This window comes from Mustela nigripes, chromosome 8 (assembly GCF_022355385.1).
Source record: "Mustela nigripes isolate SB6536 chromosome 8, MUSNIG.SB6536, whole genome shotgun sequence".
NCBI lineage: Eukaryota > Metazoa > Chordata > Mammalia > Carnivora > Mustelidae > Mustela > Mustela nigripes.
The window spans coordinates 17,356,683-17,375,435 of NC_081564.1; the positions used below are offsets into that span (position 1 = coordinate 17,356,683).

At 46.9% G+C, this 18,753-nt stretch overlaps 1 protein-coding gene across 6 annotated transcripts in view; it reads left to right on the forward strand.

The window, feature by feature from the left end:
- Positions 1-295: 295 nt before the first annotated feature.
- Positions 296-18,753, forward strand: part of USP30 (ubiquitin specific peptidase 30) — a 28,084-nt gene continuing 9,626 nt past the window's right edge. For 4 of the 6 annotated variants that reach the window (XR_009405908.1, XR_009405909.1, XR_009405906.1 and 1 more), the window contains exons 1-7: positions 297-516; positions 3,924-4,033; positions 5,164-5,346; positions 11,656-11,759; positions 16,204-16,302; positions 16,901-16,946; positions 18,134-18,228. Coding sequence is in view for 2 of the 6 variants with exons in the window: in XM_059408629.1 (XP_059264612.1) it covers positions 434-516; positions 3,924-4,033; positions 5,164-5,346; positions 11,656-11,759; positions 16,204-16,302; positions 16,901-16,946; positions 18,134-18,228 (720 nt within the window). In the remaining 4 variants the exon portion in view is untranslated. Of the gene's footprint in view, positions 517-3,923; positions 4,034-5,163; positions 5,347-11,655; positions 11,760-16,203; positions 16,303-16,900; positions 16,947-18,133; positions 18,229-18,753 lie in introns of all 6 variants that reach the window. The other 2 variants (XM_059408629.1, XM_059408630.1) reach the window with 2 other exon arrangements.

Consider the following 18,753-nt stretch of genomic DNA (forward strand, 5'->3'; position numbering starts at 1 on the left):
GCGACCTATTTACACTCCGACGACAATAACAACTAAGGGTGCCCGAGGCCTGATCCCGCTTTCGGGCGGGCCTGCCCTCTTTATAACTAAAAAAATTAAAATGGTCCCAGGAGCTGGAAGTGGGACATTTAAAATGCACGGAGCCAAAGCACAAGTTGAACACCCAGCGGGCCTGAGTCACAGGGCCTCCCTTGGTAACCGACGCTGACGCCGGTTGCTAAGCGGGAAACGGGAAAACAAGGATGTGGTCCGTCGGCTCTTGTTCTCCGGCGGCAGCTACTTCCGGTTCTCAGGGGAGCCAGTCCTTCGTCCTACCTTCCCCAGAGGAGCTGGGACCACGGCTGCAGGTTCCGCCGCCTCGGGAACCTTCCGAGCCCTCGGTCCAGCGCGGTGGTAGTGGCGGGGGCGGCGGCGGGTCTCCCGCGCGGCCGCGATGCTGAGCACCCGGGCTCAGGCGGCGATGACCGCGGCGGACCGGGCCATCCAGCGCTTCCTGCGGACCGGGGCGGCCGTCAGGTGAGCCTTGGGGGGCGGGGCGGCCGGAGAGGCCGCGGCCTTTCACGGCGCTAGCAGGAGCAAGCATTCCGGAGGTTCTGCGTTGGGCTCGGTTGGAGGCCCAGGCCCCGAAGCGGGACCGCGGATGAGCCTCCAGGCCCTCCATTTCTTCGGCAACGCCGATTCTGTCAGCCCTCCCCAGTGCTGTTAGCGCCCCAAATTCTCAGTGCCCTGCCCCCCACCTGCCATATCCTCCTCCAATCCTGTCCTTGTCCCCGGAACTTCCAGACACCCTCAGGCTTGTCAAAGCCTCGAATTCTGCCAGTGGCCCTCAGACCTTTCAGTGCCGCCGCGCAGGCCTTCCAGGACCCGTTAATCCTTTCAGGGTACACCCAGTCCTTTTGGGCTCCCCAGTCTTGTCGTGCCCTGAGCCGCCAGCGTTCCCCAGTCTTGCCAAGCTCTCCAGTCCTGCCGTGGTTCTCACAGCCCTGCAAAGCCAACCAGGTCTGCTAGCCCTTACCCCATTTTGTCAGTACCCCTATTCCTGTCATCCTCCATCCCCCAGTCAAGCCAGGGATCCCTTATTCAATGTGGGTCTTCAGTCTGATTTGTGAATCTCTGTCTTGCAAGGGTCCCAGAACAGATCAGGACTCCTTAACCTGTAAAGGCTTCCAGTTCTGTTAAGGTCTCCCATTCCTGCTAGAACCCCAATAGTATGGGCCCCCAGTCATGTCAGGGTCCCTCTTTCCCTTCTTTTCTTCATCCTCCCATGGGCTCCAATCTTGAGAGCTGAACACTGCGTCCGCATTACTGACCCTAAATGACTGAGACCTGTTGCTCAGCCTAGCTTCTTTCCTCTGGAACTGGAGCAGGTTTAAAGAGCTTATTATGCCAGTGCTGGGAACCCTCAATGGCTGTCCTGTCCAGTGCCCCCATTCTGTAGGTGGGAAACGGGCCTTGAGACGGTTTTGCCTGTGGCCTACAGCTGACCTCACAGTAGAGCTGGGGGAAAAGACAGATCTTTTTACTCCTAGACCCCACTGCTCTTCTGTGTTGTCGTTTTGCAGAGGGATGGGGGTTTCCAGAGTCACCAAATTTCACTGGATTTTTTGTCCATACCTTGCTGAGGACCTGAGCAAGTCCTCTCTCCCATCCGTCAGGACTCTCTGTCCTTCAGTTTCCCTCAGGAGGTTTGTGGTTTTAAGCACACACTTGGCATGAATTCAGTTCAATGCTGCCTCACTCACTTTGACCAAGTTGGCTGCACTCTAACATGAAAATTAAGATGATAGGGGCACGTGGGTGGCTCATTCGGTTAAGCATCTGGCTTCAGCCCAGGTCCTGATCTCAGGGTCCTGGGATCGAGCCCAGCATCGGGCTCTCTGCTCAGCAGGGGAATTTGCTTCTCCCTCTCCTTCTTCCCTTTCCCCTGCTCTTGCTCTCTCTAAAGTAGATAAAAATCTTAAAAAAAAAAAGAAAAGAAAAGAAAAGAAAGATGATAATAGAACCTACCTCTGTGGGATTGTTTTTAGGATGAGATAAGATTGTCACAGTGCCTGGCATAGAGTATGCATCCTTAAATATTAGTGTTTGCTTAAGAAATTTAAAGCAGTTGTAAAGTGCTTTAGAATTTCAGTAATGGTTCTTTTAACTTTTCCAGGCACTTTTGTTAATACACCTGTTGTGTGGAAGTCAGCACAATATAGCACTAAGAAATTCAAGAATAACTTTGCCGAATGCAGTTGAGATGGTTAATACTTAGTAATTGTAGTAGCTAATGTTTGTTAAGCCCTCATCTTTGCCTCGTATGCCCTAGCACCCTTGAAGCAGGTCTCTTGGTCGTACAGGTGACAGAGCTGAGCCTGAGAAGGGAAAATGATGCCCTAAGGAAGAGCAGAGCCTTAATTGAACCAGATTAAGGCAACTCCCCTTTCTTTTTCTTCTTCTTCTTTTTTTAAAGATTTTATTTATGTATTTGAGAGAGACAGTGAGAGAGGGAACACAAGCAGGAGGAGTGGTAGAGGGAGAAGCAGGCTCCCCACTGAACAGGGAGCCTGATGCGGGGCTTGATCCCAGGGCCCTGGGATCATGACCTGAGCCAAAGACAGACGCTTAACAACTGAGTCACCCAGGCGCCTGCAACTCCCCTTTTTTAACCAAGTTCTGTGTGCATTCTCTTGACTTTGTTCCAGAGAACAAAGATTTATTTGGAATTCAGTTATCAGTTATGTGCCATATTAGTTATGATATTAGGAAGATGTTGGTTGTTGTAGACAGAGTTACTGGTAACACTAGTGACTCTGTCTTGAGTTAATGTTGACTGAGCTGAGCTCCAAAGGGTGTTCATCTGCATACATTGGAATAAGAATATATCATACACATATACATATCAAACACATCTGTCCAAGTATATATAGCATATATAGATATTCACCCACATGTTGTTTGTCTTATTTGCTGGAAATACATAACTCTGTATAAAAACTTTTAAATTGCTTAAGTGTCTGTGGTAAGAGAATAACTTCATTGCTTAAGCCTCAAGACATTTTTAATTTAGTAAAGATTTAGAGGGTCATTTATACTATTGTGTGCCTCCTTCCTGTTTAATAATCTTTTTTTCTTTAAGTTTTTTTTTTTTTTTTTAAATTTATGAGAGACAGAGAGATAGGCAGAGGGAGAAGCAGCTTCCCCCCTGAGCAGGGAGCCCGATGCAGGACTTGATCCCAGGACACTGGGATCATGACCTGAGCCGAAGGCAGGTGCTTAACCATCTGAGCCACCCAGGCTCCCCTCCCTGTTTATTTCTAAAAGATAGATTCATTTCTATAATTTTTCTCCAGTGTGTAATCATCCAGTAAATACTATTAGGAACCTCTTAGGTGCCAGGCATGATCTAGAGACTTGGGGTATATAAAACAGACAAAGATCCCTGCCCCCAGGGACTTTGCTCTCCAGTGAGGGACACAGACAATAACTGTAGTTAATAAGTGAAGGTGATAAAAAGAAAATACAGAACTGGGTAGAAGGGACCAGCAGTGCAGGTTCTCACTGTTGGTTAGAAGTGCAGGGGAGGGGAGAGAGAGAGAGCCATGCAGTGATCCGGGGAGTGGGGAGAGCATTCCAGGCAAAGGCCCTGACATAGCCAATGTGGTGCCAGCATGGGAGGCAGAGTAAGGGGAAAACCTGAGATCCCCCTCTGAGTGAGACGGGGCTTCTGTGACCTGCCTTAGGCTTTAAATCCTAGTGTCTGAACATGCTGAGTTTCAAGACATAACCCTGTACTGTATGAGAATGTTTAGCTTGAACATTAGGTGTTTAGTGGGTCAGTCGGTTATTTTGATTAAATGTTATTTCTTTGTACCTGTATCTGTATTTACACGTGCTGCGTTTGGGATGCAGGAAGACGGTAAACTTATTTTCCTTTCTAGATACAGAGTCATGAAGAACTGGGGTGTTATAGGTGGAATTGCTGCTGCCCTTGCTGCAGGCATCTATGTGATTTGGGGTCCTATTACAGAAAGAAAGAAGCGTAGAAAAGGTAAGAATGAGGTTATCGCATCATAGTCCGTAGACTTGACCCAAGCCCTTACTGTCCCAAAACAGTACAAAAAGAGGAGGGCATTTTTTGTTCTCTCGTATCTCCAGTTTTGGACATTGCTTCCTTTTAAGCAGAAATTATTTTTAATGACTCATTATTTTAGACCCTATTGTGCAAAGATTTCTGTTCCTTCCCCTCCAAAATCTTGAGTTTGAGACATGCTCTGTAATGAAAAAGTTCACGTGGCTTAATTGTCTAACTGTTCTTCCTCTGGTGCCTGTGTTGTTCAGTAGTACAGCTGACCGATTGTGTGACACGTTTGTGGTTTCACTGACTAGCTGCTAGTCAGCTAGTAAGAGTTGCCAGCTACCGTCTTTAATACAAAATTCTATTTCCTTATTTTGAAATGTGCCCCTTTTGTAAATGCTACTCTACTTATGTTGTTTAAAATTCAGCTACAACAAGCAAAAAAAAAAAAGGATCGGTATAGCAAAATGTTGATCATTGTTAAATCGGGGGGGTGGTTATGATTGGAGTTGATTATATAGCCTCTCGTTTTATGCATGTGTAAAAGAGAACCTTCGTAATAAAAAGTTTTTTGAAAAAAGTTATGAGAACCTTCGTAATAAAAAGTTTTTTGAAAAGATTTAAGCAGAAAAGGGAAGTATGTCAAATTTTGTGGATCTCATTGCAGAAAGACTGATCAGAATTTCTCTGGTCATATCTTTCGCACTGATTATAAGAACAAAATCATTGTTTTGGGGAGCAACAAAAGAACAATTGTTTTCTTCTGTTCTGATGTTGCTTTCTTATCAAAGGAGAGAGAGAATGAGAGAGAGATGTTACGAAGTGTTTTGTACAAGCCGTGCCAGACACTGTGGTGGCGGTCAGAAGTAACCCATGACAGGGGACATGTCCTTCTGTTGCTTACAGTCTTCTGAAGGAGCAGCACTAGGACCAGGCCTTGGTACAAACAGAATGCCTGGCCCCCTGATGTCTGTGGATAAGGACTTCCTGAGATTGGGATTTTTGGTGTCAGGTTCCAGTGCAAAAACCCTGGCTCCCAAGTGGTAGAGAAAGAGTTGGTCCAGTGTGATGTGCTTTTCTCTTCTTTCCCCCACGTTTTTCAGGGCTGGTACCTGGCCTTGTCAACTTAGGGAACACCTGCTTCATGAACTCCCTGCTGCAAGGCCTGTCTGCCTGCCCCGCTTTCATCAAGTGGCTGGAAGAGTTTACCACCCAGTACACCCGGGATCAGAAGGAGGCTCCCCCCCACCAGTATTTATCCTTAACACTGTTGCACCTCCTCAAAGGTATCTACTCGGGAACTTCAAGGGGATTGTGTGCCTTTTGAAAGCAGCAGCCCTGAGGGCAGGCAGAGGGTTAATAGCTTCTGTGTGAAACACAGATCATCATGGAAAAAGAAAACCAAAAAACACTGTGGGTGCAGTAGATACAAACAGTAATTAAAAAAAAAAATTAAAGATGTAACCATTTGTTTTTGAAAATTGTCAGTGTATTAACAGCTTTTTAGGGAAGAGAACAAATCCACTGCCACTTAAGCATTTTGGTTGTAAGAAGTACTCTGGCTTATTAAAGTTTAGAAAAAAGAAGTGTCTTAGACTAAGCGATAAGGTAGTTCACAGAAGAAATAGTACACTGTATTTAGATAGATGGGAAGAGTATCTAACAGGCATTCAGATATGCAACTTGGCTGTCATCAAAGATATAGAAATAACCTTAACAGTGAAGTTATCACTGTGCTGCCTGTCAGCAAAGACTGAAAACTCCACAGACCTGCCCAGCTGTTGGACAACATGTTCACATGTGCTGGTGGCAGGGCAACACAGGGCCAGCTTTATGGAGAGCAGCTTGGAACGACACGGTACTAGCTTGCAAAGTGTCCAGTACCATCTGACCTGGGAATTCCATTGACCATGATTGACACTAGCCTGAAATGGAGTTGTAAGAGCCCACGAGCTCCAGAGTGGCTGACTAGGGGTGCTGAGCCAAGGGAGTCACTGTTATACAGGCTTCACATGGGTTTGAAGAGGTTACCCGTCCACCTTCATTTTTTTTTTTTTTTAAGATTTTATTTATTTATTTGACAGAGAGAGATCACAAGTAGATGGAGAGGCAGGCAGAGAGAGACAGAGAGAGAGAGAGAGAGAGAGAGAGAGAAGCAGGCTCCCTGCTGAGCAGAGAGCCCGATGTGGGAGTCGATCCCAGGATCCTGAGACCATGACCTGAGCTGAAGGCAGTGGCTTTAACCCACTGAGCCACCCAGGCGCCCTCCACCTTTGTTTTTAAACCAGCTTTTTGCCTGTATAACTAATTTTTCCTCCCATAACATCTCTTCATATCCTGAGGACATTCCACAGAACACAATTGGGGAAATGCTGGGAAGTGTGCAAAGATTTCCCAACACCTGGTTACAAAGGAAAGCAGGGGAGGGGGTCCCACAGGAGAATGATTAAGCAGTCACTGGAATATTATGTAGCCATTATGAATTCATCTTTGCCAAGTGTTTTTTGTTAAGTTTAAAAGAGCGGTGTTCGAAGTATGTTGTATTTGACTTCAGCAAAGCAAAGATTTCCACAGATAGAGGCTGGACAGGAAAACACCAAAACGTTCACCTTGGCAGTTTTGGTCTTGTGCAGCTGACAGTTTGGAAACCTTAAAACAAAACAACTGTATTTCTTTTTTTTTTTTTTAATTATTATTATTCTGTTTTAAATTTTTTTTTAAATTTTATTAGTATATAATGTATTACTAGCTCCAGGGGTACAGGTCTGTGAACCATCAGGCTTATACACTTCACAGCACTCACCATAGCACATACCCTCCCCAATGTCCATAACTCAACCACCCTCTCCCTACCCCCCTCCCCCCAGCAACCCTCAGTTTGTTTTGTGAGATTAAGAGTCTCTTATAACAACCGTATTTCTAAAGCTCTCAACAGTAAGCATATATCCCTCTCACAGTCAGGAAAAAAACTGGATTTAGAAAACACTCAGTTCACTGTTGCTTTGCAGAGATGTGTTCCCAGGTGATCTCAGCTTGACACGGAAAGCGAGTTCTGCTCTTCTGTATCACAGGCAATTTGAAAGTAATTTCTTCTGCTCCCCTGTTGTAAGCAAGTACCATCCCAGAGCGGAAAGCTGAAATGTGGGCAGTACAACACAGGTTGAGTACCTGTCCCAGCATGACCGCTGGTCTTCCCTCTTCACATGCGTGACCCAGGGCTGGGAACTGGAGCCGTGCTACACCTAGAGTCTAGGCTCCCTTCCCTGTCTCTGCTTTTCAGGGTCGTTTATTTTGGGTCTTAGAGAGAATTTTTAATTTCACAAGTAACGCTTGAATACACTCTGCTGCTAAAATTTAAAGCATCACGCATAAAGTGACAGTTCCCCTTTATCACTGCCCTGCTCCCATTCCCCTCATTTCTTTCCAAAGAAAAATACAAATGTATCCTTCCAGACCATTTTCTGTGCACTTAAATATGCTTCTAAGCACCCGTAGAAATTATATATTGTTATGTTTATGTTTTTTCATAACCAAATAGCATAATGGTGCAAGAGTGTCTGTTTTAGCACACATAGCCCTACCTCATTCGTTTTTTTCTCTTTGTGAGTTTATCGGGCTTATATCTTCTGTGGGTTGCCTGCTCATTCCCACTGGCCACTTTTAAAAAATTATGGTGGGACACCTGGGTGGCTCAGTTGGTTAAGCAGCTGCCTTCGGCTCAGGTCATGATCCCAGAGTCCTGGGATCGAGTCCCACATCAGGATCCTTGCTCGGCAGGGAGCCTGCTTCTCCCTCTGCCTCTGCCTGCCTCTCTGTCTGCCTGTGCTCACTTGCTCTCTCTCGCTCTGTCTCTGACAAATAAATAAATAAAATCTTTTAAAAAAAATAAAATAAAAATAAAAATTATGGTAAAATATCCATAACATAAAGCAGGTACCATCTTAACCATTTTTAAGTGCATGTTTGGGTAGCATTTTGAGTACCTTTGCATTGTTGGGTAACCGAACCCACTCTTCTCTACACACAGAACTTTTCCATCATCCTGTCCTGAAACTGTGTCTATTAAGCAGTGACTTCCCATTCTCCTTAGTCCCCCAGATCCTGGAAGCCACAGTCGTACTTTCTGTCTATGAGTTTGATTCTGTATCTCCCAGAGTAGAATCCTACAGTGTTTGTCCTCGTGCTTCTGGCTTATTTCACTCAGCATCATGTCCTTGAGGTTCATCCACACTGTAGTGTGGGGCAGAATTCCATTCCTGTTTAAGGCTTCAGAGGAATAATACCCCATTGTGTGTACATGTGGCATTTTGTTTGTCCATTCATAAGTCAAGGGACATTTGTGTGGTTCCCCCACTGGCTACTGTGAATAATGCTTCTGTGAGCATGGCTGTACAGATTTCTATTGATGTCCCTGCTCCTAATTCTTTTGGGGTCTATACCTAGAAGCGGAATTACTAGATCAGGTGGAAATTCTGTTTAATTCTTTTGAGGACTTGTCATGCTGTTTTCCAGGGCAGATGCACCATTTTGCCTTCCCCTGACAGTGCACGCAGCGCTCTAACTCTCCACATCCTCGCCAACACTTGTTATTGTCTGTCTTTTTGACAGTAGCAGTCTTGGGTGTGAGGCGATCATCTCGTTGTGGTTTTTGATCTGCATCCCTACTGAGAAGTATTGTTGAGCAGGAGTTTTCCTGTGTTTCTCGCCATTTGTATAGTTGTGTTTTTTGTGTTTGTTTTCATTTTGTAAATGTCTACTCCAGTCCCTTCTCCATTTTTGAATTGGGTTGTCTGTGTTTTTATTGTTATGTCTTAGGTACTCTTAATATGTTCTGGATATCCATCCCTTATACGTGCGATTTGCAAACCTCGTTCACTTTCACAGTTGCACAGTATCCACAAGATACTATTATTTAGCTATTTGTTTGCCTCCGGGGCCTTGTTGTCATAAACGGGCTACAGTGAATGTTCTTATTTGCGCCCATAGTGCATACAAGCCTTTGTTTCCCTAGCATAGATCCTGAGAGAGATACTAGGATATGAATTGTAGGATATGAAAAGTCGTAGATACTGCCAAATCGTCCCACAGCATTTTGGGCAAAATTAGGCTAAAGGGGACAGTAAAATTTTCCTTTGGAGGAAAAAAGCCAACTGACAGGCTACACTGAGGAGTGTAGGAGGAGAAAGGGAAGTACAGTTGCCTTCTGAAAAGGCTCCCTTTGTTCTGGAGGATAAAAGTCTGACACCAGGATAGATCTGCCCTGGTAAGACAGGCCTCAGGACTTAGCACTGGCTACTGGGCTGCTGCTGCTCCCCACGTTACCCCCCAGAGGCACCACCACATTCAGATCCGGATGGAGGTTGCTCAGAACCTCCCAAGTCAGAGCCTGAAGTAGTCAAAGGAATGTCTCAAGTTCACCAACTGCAGATCAAAGAGAAGAAATAGGCTAGCTTCGTTTTCCCAGAGTTAATTGCATTTGGGAAGCTGCCCTGAGGTGGCAGGCCCCAGTATTTTTTTTTTTTAAGATTTTATTTATTTATTTGACAGAGATCACAAACAGGCAGAGAGAGAGGAGAAAGCAGTCTCCCCGTGGAGCAGAGAGCCCGATGTGGGGCTCGATCCCAGGACCCTGGGATCATGACCAGAGCCAAAGGCAGAGGCCCTACCCACTGAGCCACCCAGATGCCCCTGGCCCCAGTATTTTTTTGTTTTTTTGAGATGACACTTTTTTTAATAGTTAAAATCTACAGATTTAATTTTTTTTTATAAACATATATTTTTATCCCCAGGGGTACAGGTCTGTGAATCACCAAGTTTACACACTTCACAGCACTCACCAAAGCACATACCTTCCCCAATGTCCATAATCCCACCCCCTCTCCCAAACCTCCTCCCCCCAGCAACCCTCAGTTTGTTTTGTGAGATTAAGAGTCACTTATGGTTTGTCTCCCTCCCAATCCCATCTTGTTTCATTGATTCTTCTCGTACCCACTTAAGCCCCCATGTTGCATCACCACTTCCTCATATCAGGGAGATCATATGATAGTTGTCTTTCTCTGCTTGACTTATTTTGCTAAGCATGATACGCTCTAGTTCCATCCATGTTGTCGCAAATGGCAAGATTTCATTTCTTTTGATGGCTGCATAGCATTCCATTGTGTATATATACCACATCTTCTTGATCCATTCATCTGTTGATGGACATCTAGGTTCTTTCCATAGTTTGGCTATTGTGGACATTGCTGCTATAAACATTCGGGTGCACGTGCCCCTTTGGATCACTACGTTTGTATCTTTAGGGTAAATACCCAATAGTGCAATTGCTGGATCATAGGGCAGTTCTATTTTCAACATTTTGAGGAACCTCCATGCTATTTTCCAGAGTGGCTGCACCAGCTTGCATTCCCACCAACAGTGTAGGAGGGTTCCCCTTTCTCCGCATCCTCGCCAGCATCTGTCATTTCCTGACTTGTTGATTTTAGCCATTCTGACTGGTGTGAGGTGATATCTCATTGTGGTTTTGATTTGTATTTCCCTGATGCCGAGTGATATGGAGCACTTTTTCATGTGTCTGTTTGGCCCCAGTATTTTTATCTTCCATACTCTAGCAGTCGTGGTCCAGTGAAATATACTGTGGAGGGGGCCAGCAAGATCAGGAAATCAGCAAACTATGGTGTGCCGACCATGTCTGCCGCACTGCGTGCTTTCGTCAATAAAGTTTTATTGAAACATTCGTGCCCATTTACTTGCTCTTTATGGCTGCTGGGATGCTATGATAGCAGAGTTGAGTAGCTGCTGCAGAGCCCGCAAAGCCAAAAATGTCTTTTGTCTGACCCTTGACAACATTTGCCAATCCTTGATCTAGCTGTAACTATAATGTAAACTCATAAGCCCATCACACTTGTGATTTTGTTCATTAGGCTTGATTCCTACTTATGACTGAAAAGTAAACTCAGGGGCACCTGATTGGCTCAGTCGGTTGAGTGTCTGGTTCTTGATCTTAGCTCAGGTCTTGATCTCACGGTCATTAGTTCAAGCCCCATGTTGGGCTCTACACTGGCCCTGGAGCCTACGTGAAAGAAAGAAAAGTAAACCCTACAGCAGTCCCCTTCAGGCTGCCACATATGGCTTGGTGCTTTACCGTGATAATCAGAAACTCCAGGGCGGACGGACATAAGCGAAGGCCCTGTGGCCTCAGAGAGAGTCCAATAGAGGCGAGTCAAGCATTGAGTGTGGCTTGGACTAGATGAAATGTTTAAGGGCCCTTCTGCCCTCAGAGTTGTGAGTTAAAACCATTTCATTCAGTAGAAATCTTACAACAGTTTATATCGAGACAGTAATTCAAAAAGCTGAAGCCGGTTTCTTCATTTAAATGCTACAGGCTCATGAAAAAATCACATTCACTCAGGAAACACACAGTGCCTAACAGCCCTCTAAGCCTTGGGTAAAGCTACAGAGAGGAATAATGAAAGAGCTGTAATTCCAAGGTGAATTTTACAGTGAGATGCTTAATTAGCTTTGATATGTTGTGGGGGGTACATTTCCTGGTTTGTTGTTTTGCCAGAGAATCTAACAATTGCCTTTCTGCTTTCCAGCTCTGTCCTGCCAAGAAGTCACCGACGATGAGGTCTTAGATGCAAGCTGCTTGTTGGATGTCTTAAGAATGTACAGATGGCAGATCTCTTCCTTTGAAGAACAGGTAAACACCCCATTCAAAGTCCTGCCCACTCACGCACGCATTGGGGCCTGTGCTAGCAATGAGGGTTGAAAACCAGCCTCGATGCTGCGGCATGAGGAATAAATGCCAGTGTTGAGCTTGCACTTGCCTCGCCTGAGTGTACATTTCTCTGGCAGTTTAGTATTCTGGGACCAGATCATGAACTTTGTTCCTGTTCTCGTGGTCAGGAAAAAGACCGCTGTTTTGGTTTTGTTTTTGTTTTCCCAGTGGGTGGAAGGTTCACAGGATAGGGTTTGAACAGTTGCCAAAGAGCGAGCCTCTGTTTGGTCCTTGAGTGACTTTGCACTTGATTACCTGGGTCCTTTGGAGAGCAGCAAGCAGGTGGCTTTACCGTAGAAGCAGAGAGAGATTCAGGTGAGACCCTTTTTTGAACCACATCCTCATTTAAAAAAAAAAATCTGTTTTTAGAGGTTAGATTAATTGAAGTGGCCCCCGGCCTTGAGCAGGTGTACTGGGAAACCCCAGGGCCTTCCTCCAGCCCCTCGGACCCGTTTTTGCACAACTACAGATTCACTGCGCTTTTTGGTCCTGGCCACCGTCGTCGTCCTCAGAGCGCTAGTCTGGACAGTGAGTCTGGCCGAAGCTGAGATGGTGAAGTTGTAGGGACAGGTCGTCTACCGTCCTCCCTGGCCACATTCCTGGCTGGCTTCGGCCAGCTCTGTGTTGGGTGCTCCTGCCTCCGCTGTCCAGACAGCGGACCTGAGAGATGGGAGACGGCCTTTAGGCCCCCAAAAGGGTAGGCTGGGAGTGAAAAGCATTTAAAAATGCTGGAAAGTTAAGTGGGAAGCCTTTCTAGCTCCCCTTATTTTTAAAGACTACGTCTGTTTCCATCCTAGGCTGAAGCCAAGCAGGTGTTCCTTTTTAAACACAGTGTTGATGGTTTCAACTCTCTTACAGTGTGTCTCGATGAATCCCTTGTCTATTGAAATGTTTTTCCATTTAGAAAATGCGTACTAAATCCTCCTCTGGTAGCTGACAGGATTTAGCCTCGTTTTCCTCTCCCTAAACTGAGTGAGTGACTGCGATTTAGTCCCAAGGACATCAGGTCCTTTGTCTAAGTCCTGCTCTTCTGTCAAGGACCCGCCGATGTCCCCATTCCTCTTGGGAAGTGTTTCCAGCAGCTTCAGCCTGCAGTCATCACCGAGCCACTCAGTGCTGTGGTGTGCTTGGAAAGAGGCAGGCGTGGCTGGCCATCGGCCTCCTCCTGCCTGGCCTGGGGCCTGTGCGCATCTTCATCATCACTGATCTGGTCAGTCAGCGGCAGACTCGCACTCCCACACACTTTTTGGAGCTAGAGCTGTGGGGGACATATCGGGCCAGGTGCTGGACTCGTGTGACTTCTCTGCATTCATCCCCATGGCACACCTGTAAGGACTCACTGTTACTGTCCCCATCTTGCCGAGGAGAACACTGAGGTTCAGAGAATCCCAGAGTTACACAGCTGTTGTGCCGCTTCCAGTCGGCGACGAGAGAACAATTAGGCACAAACAAGTCAGCTGCAAAAGACTGGGAGCAGGGGACAACAGTCGAAAAGGACTGCTGCCACGAGCAACTCTACAGTCTCACTTTTATTAGATAGAAAACAATAGCCAACAGAAGGACGGATGAAGGTCACACGTTGGTCACGTCTTGCAGGCCAGCGAGGAGGAGGGCGAGGTTTCTGGTTAACCAAGCACATTCACAGGACTCCTCGAACCAACAACGGGCACTTCTGGGAAGAGAAAGGAGCGACAACGAAAAAGGGGAGCAGGCGGTTTTCGTTCCACCCTGAGCTGACCGGGCGTTCCCGGGTGCTCGGCTTCCCTGAAGCAGGCGGCGTTCCGCCCTGAGCGAGCCGGGCATCCCCAGCTGCCCAGCTTCTGAGGAGGGGCGGCGATCCGCCCTGAGCAAGCCAGGCATACCCAGCTGCCCAGCTTCACGGTCGTACATCATCCTTCTCCCCAAAGACCTGTTGTCAGTATCAGTGTTTCTTAAGGCCATATCTAAATGTGCTTGGCAACTAGTAAAATCCTCCAGGGGTTACAGTTTAAGTAACAAATTGTTCCGAGGGGGCAGCAGCACTGTTGAAGTGGCAGAGGCAGGATTTGGGCCCCTCTGGTGCAGAAGTGCACAGCGAAGCTACCCTCTGCTTCAAGACATTCCTTGTCTCAAGGCCAAGTAGTTCCTTGGCCAACAGGGATAGAATAGGGTTTGGGTCTGACTCCAGCCTATCTTGGGATTCTTCTCTTTGGTGAACCCCTGCTCCTACTTCAGATGCCTTGTCCGCGAGCCTCCCTGGAAGAGCCAGTCCACCTTCAGGCTTAGCACCGCTGCTTGATCACTAGCCAGGCTGCCCCATCTATCCCTGGGTTGTGAGCCCCTCCAGGGCCTTGCCTCATTTATGTTTGAACCTCCCATCACTCTCTTGCTGACTGCTGTCCTAGCCTGGGAGGGATTCATGGATACACGTGGCAGATGTTTGTGGAATGCCTGCTTCAGGTGGGGCCTGTTGAGGGCCTGGGGTTGTGGTGGCGAATGGGACTTGCTGGGCTCCTGCTCGCAGGGAGTTCATATTCTAGCAGAGGACTGTGGATAGTAAAGAGGTCATTTCAAGATCCACTAACAAGAAGAAAAGTGTGCTGATGTGCCAGTGTGAGCTGGGGGGCCTAGAGCTGGGGGTGGGGGGAAGAGAAACAGTGCAGAGACTCCCTTAGGTAGCGAAGGCTCTTCTGGAGACATGAGGTTTTTGCTGAGACCTGAAGTCTGAAAATAAGGGAGGCCTGTGAGGAGCTTCAGACAGGACCTCGAAGGGTGAGAGGATATCACGTTTGGGGAAGGGCAAGGGGGCCAGCATGGCTGCGGCCAGGGGCGGGAGGGCAGTCGCGGGGAGGGGCTTAGACAGCGGCAAGGAGCAGATTGTGTGGGCCCCCGGGTGCCCTGGGCCAGAGTTGGGCTTCTGTTCTGTGTGTGGTGGGGAGCCACTGGCGGCCTGGAACAGGGACTGCTATGCCCTGGTCTGTGTTTGAACAGGACGTGCTGTACCAGGGAGACCAGAGTGGGGCAGAGGGAGCAAACAGGAAAGTCAGGAGGCCGTTGCAGGCATCCGGGCTGCTGATGGCCTGGCTCAGACTGGGGTTGAGGCAGGGGAGACAGAGTCCTCTGAAATTTGGGGTGTGTGTTGGAGGTAGAGGACCCCCCCCTCACCAGCTGCACCAGCAGAAGGTGGAAGGGGAAGGCTTGTGTCAGGGAGGGGCCTTGCAGGAGGGTCTCCTTCAGGACATGCCTTTCCAGCAGAAATTTGAAGGATGAGAAGGAGGCAACTGTGTGAAGATGGGGCGGGAAGAGCAGGCCCTTCGATGGGAACGTGTGTGCTGGCTCACCGTTGAAAGCCGAGGAATAAAGACATCTACCTCTTAAAAGATCATCCTGGTGACCGCAGGGGGAGCACAGCTCTCCGTGCCTCCAGAATTCCGGGGAGGAGAGACCCGCCCATCCCTGAAGAGCCAGGGATGGTTTTGGCTTTTGGGGAGAGCAGCCCCCTGCCATATGATAAACAATTCCATGTCCAGGTGTGTGCCCCAAAGAACTGGAAGCCAGACTCTGGCGGATACTCGTGCACCCATATGCATAGCTGTACTATCCACGACCACTGAAGGTCGAAGCAGCTCCATGTCCATCAGCGTAGGAACAGATACACAAGATGTGGGTGGGGGTGCGCACACACGTGTGTGCATGCGCACACATGCAATAGAATATATATGCCTATATGTGCTTAGGTATTTATATACACACACAAAGGAATATTACTCAACTTTATGAAGGAAGGAGATGCTGACACAGTCTACACTGTGGGTGAGCCTCACAGACTTCGAGCTCAGTGGAGCCAGTCATGGAAGGACAAACACTATGATTCCTTGTGCAAGTTCCCACAAGGAGCCAAACTGCTGGACATAGAGGTGGCCACCAGGGAGGGGGTGGGGTCAGAATTATATGGGGACAGAGTTTCGGTTGGGAAAGCTAGATGAGTTATGCTGATGGTCACACAACAGTGTGAGTGTGCTTCACCCCACAGGGCTGTGTGCCTAAAAACAGGCTCAGAGGGCAGCTTGGATGTCGCATGTGTGCTTTACCACAGTAAAGCAGTCCAGTGGAGTGGAGGTCAGGGCCTTGTTGACAAAGCTGAAACAGGCTCAGAGACAGCTGGTGTGAAGGCAGCCCCACCAGCCCCAGCTCGCTCTCCTCTCTCCCCTTGGACCCCTTAGTTGAGGGCCTTTGGGGTGAAAATGTCTGGGATATAAAGTTCCATTTAATAGGCTGAAGCTTGAGAAGGTGGAAAGCAATTCTGCCCTCTTAGCTGCAGGATTCTGCCTGGCGGTGCACCCAGGGCCCTGTCGGGCGTCTCTGAAGCTGCTTTGCCCTTTGACAGGATGCCCACGAGTTATTCCATGTCATTACCTCGTCCCTGGAAGACGAGCGGGACCGGCAGCCCCGGGTCACCCATTTGTTTGATGTGCATTCCCTGGAGGTAAGCCCGTAGTAGTTCCAAGACGTGTGTGTGGTTTGTGCCTGTTTCACGGGGATGGATAGGGAACGCAAGTAGAGTCCTTGTACGACTCTAAACTCGGAAGTAAGTCTCAGTAAAAATCAAGAGTGGGCGTGGGCTGGGGGATTGTCTTTAGCTGCAACCTTTGCAGTTGGTGACTTTGGTTAGGGGTGTCAGGGCTCTTTAAAATGATTTCATTACTGCAATTTGTCTTGGCTTGGAGAAGAAAAGGTATTTTTCCCTCTATTTAATGCAGGGAACAAGGAGCCACAGGAATGCTAAATGAATCCTCACTTCCCTGGAACATGATAAATATTAGGGAGTTGATAAAAGTTAACTAATAAAGGAGTAGGGAGGAATGTTCCAGGGACAGGAAATGTGTTTTCCATTTAATGAAAGATTGGGTATGGTTACCAGCCAGAGAGACTCATTAGGGCTTCTATTAGGATCTCTAGTTAAAAACTGGGTTTAAGTGGTGCAACCAGCAGGGAAACTTGTAAGCTTTAGGAGCAGGGTGAGGGGGAATAAAAGGGATCGCAGGTGGATTTTCAGTCTGGTTTTTTTCTTTTTTCCCCTATAGCAGCAGCCAGAAATAACTCCTAAACAAATAACCTGCCGCACAAGAGGTAATCATTCCCCTTGAACTAGAACATGTAAGATGGGTACTTTTGAGATGTGACAGTGATTTGCTTGTTTAAAACAACAACTTTTTTCTGGGGACATCCAGTCCAGCTGGAACTGTGTGTACTTGCAGAGGAGTTTGGGTTTTACAGACAGCTCTACCTTGTTCCCTTGGGCCATCTTGAATTGTTCCCTCACACCTTGCTGTTTTCTGCCTGGAAAAAAAAGCAACGGATTTATTTCTACTTCCAACAAGGGTTTCCTTTTACCTTCTTGAACTGATCTCATGAGAAGCTCCTTAAGCTGAAACTGCCATGTCTTCAGCAGGTGATCACAGTCCTCGTTAGGAGGAGATTGTTTTTTTCTTAAGACCTAAACTTAAGGGGGAAAAAAGAAAAAGACATGTGAATTCCGTTATGCATCACTAGTAATAACAGTGACTATCTTTTCAGGCCCAAACTGTGTGCTGCGCCCTATAGCGTCTCATTTAAGCCTCACAGCAGTGGTGTGAAGTTGATCGTGGGGATAATGAGTTAATAATTGTCCCCATTTCCAGTGAACCAAGGTTCACAGAGATGAAGTGACTTCCTGAGTCATAAAACTAATGAGAAGCAAAGCCAGGACAGAGCCCAGGGCTGCCTGACTGTAGGGCATGTGTTTCTGACTAGCCTACCATACTGTTGATTACTCCATCTCCCATCTTATTTTAAAAAAAAAAAAAAAAAAAATTCCAGTTTTTCAGAACTTGCTTACTCTGATGATTTTTGGAAGTTTATCTCACTTTCTGGAGTATTCTGTCATGGTGTTCTTCCTTGGACATCTAAACATCCTTCCTTGGATATCTAAACATCTTAAATATCTAATAAATACATTATTCAATACCAGTTCCTTTTTTAAATTTAATTTTGTTTCAAGTCTTTATTTAAATTCAAGTTAGCTAACATATAGTACAAATTCCTTTTTTAAATGGGCTATACCCATTATATAGAAACCACATCGAAGGACTTGCGTAAATTTTCCTGTGAATGGGATGGGTTGTCTTTTTGATGGAAGTCCATAAGGAAAGCTCTTTCAGTTTACTTTTCAGGAACATTTATTTCAAAGAGGGAGTTGTTACCAAATACTAAAAAGGCTGGTGGGTTTTGAGGTTGGTGCCAAGGTGGCACACAGCAAGACATGTTCTGTGTTCCAGGCTCACCTCACCCCACGTCCAATCACTGGAAATCTCAGCATCCTTTCCATGGAAGGCTGACGAGCAACATGGTCTGCAAACACTGTGAACACCAGGTAAATACAGTACCAGTGCTTGCTGTTTTCTGGAGAGGTTTTCTTTCAACTCAAGACTTGGGAAGCATCTGTAGAGTGTGGACTGATGTTGGTAGATGGCGTGTGTGGTCGCCTGGCTCTGCTTACTTCATGGATAGACTGCCTCCCTTTACTCAGTGCCCGCATGTCCTTTGACCCTCCTTGGCATCTTCTGCACTGAGAGGAGCAGACCTGAGTCTTGAGGTTGGGTCTACACTGACAGTAGACAACAGATTCTGTTGTTTGGTGGGGTTTGGGTTTTGTTTTGTTTTTTGACCTTTTTTTTTTTAAGATTTTATTTATTTATTTGCGAGAGAGAGAGAGAAAGCATGAGAGAGGGGAAGGTCAGAGGGAGAAGCAGACTCCCTGTGGAGCTGGGAGCCTGATGCGGGACTCAGTCTTGGGACTCTGGGCTCCTGACCTGAGCCAAAGGCAGTGGCCCAACCAACTGAGCCACTCAGTGCCCTAATTTTGACATTTTAATGTAACTTTTTATTAGGAAAGTTT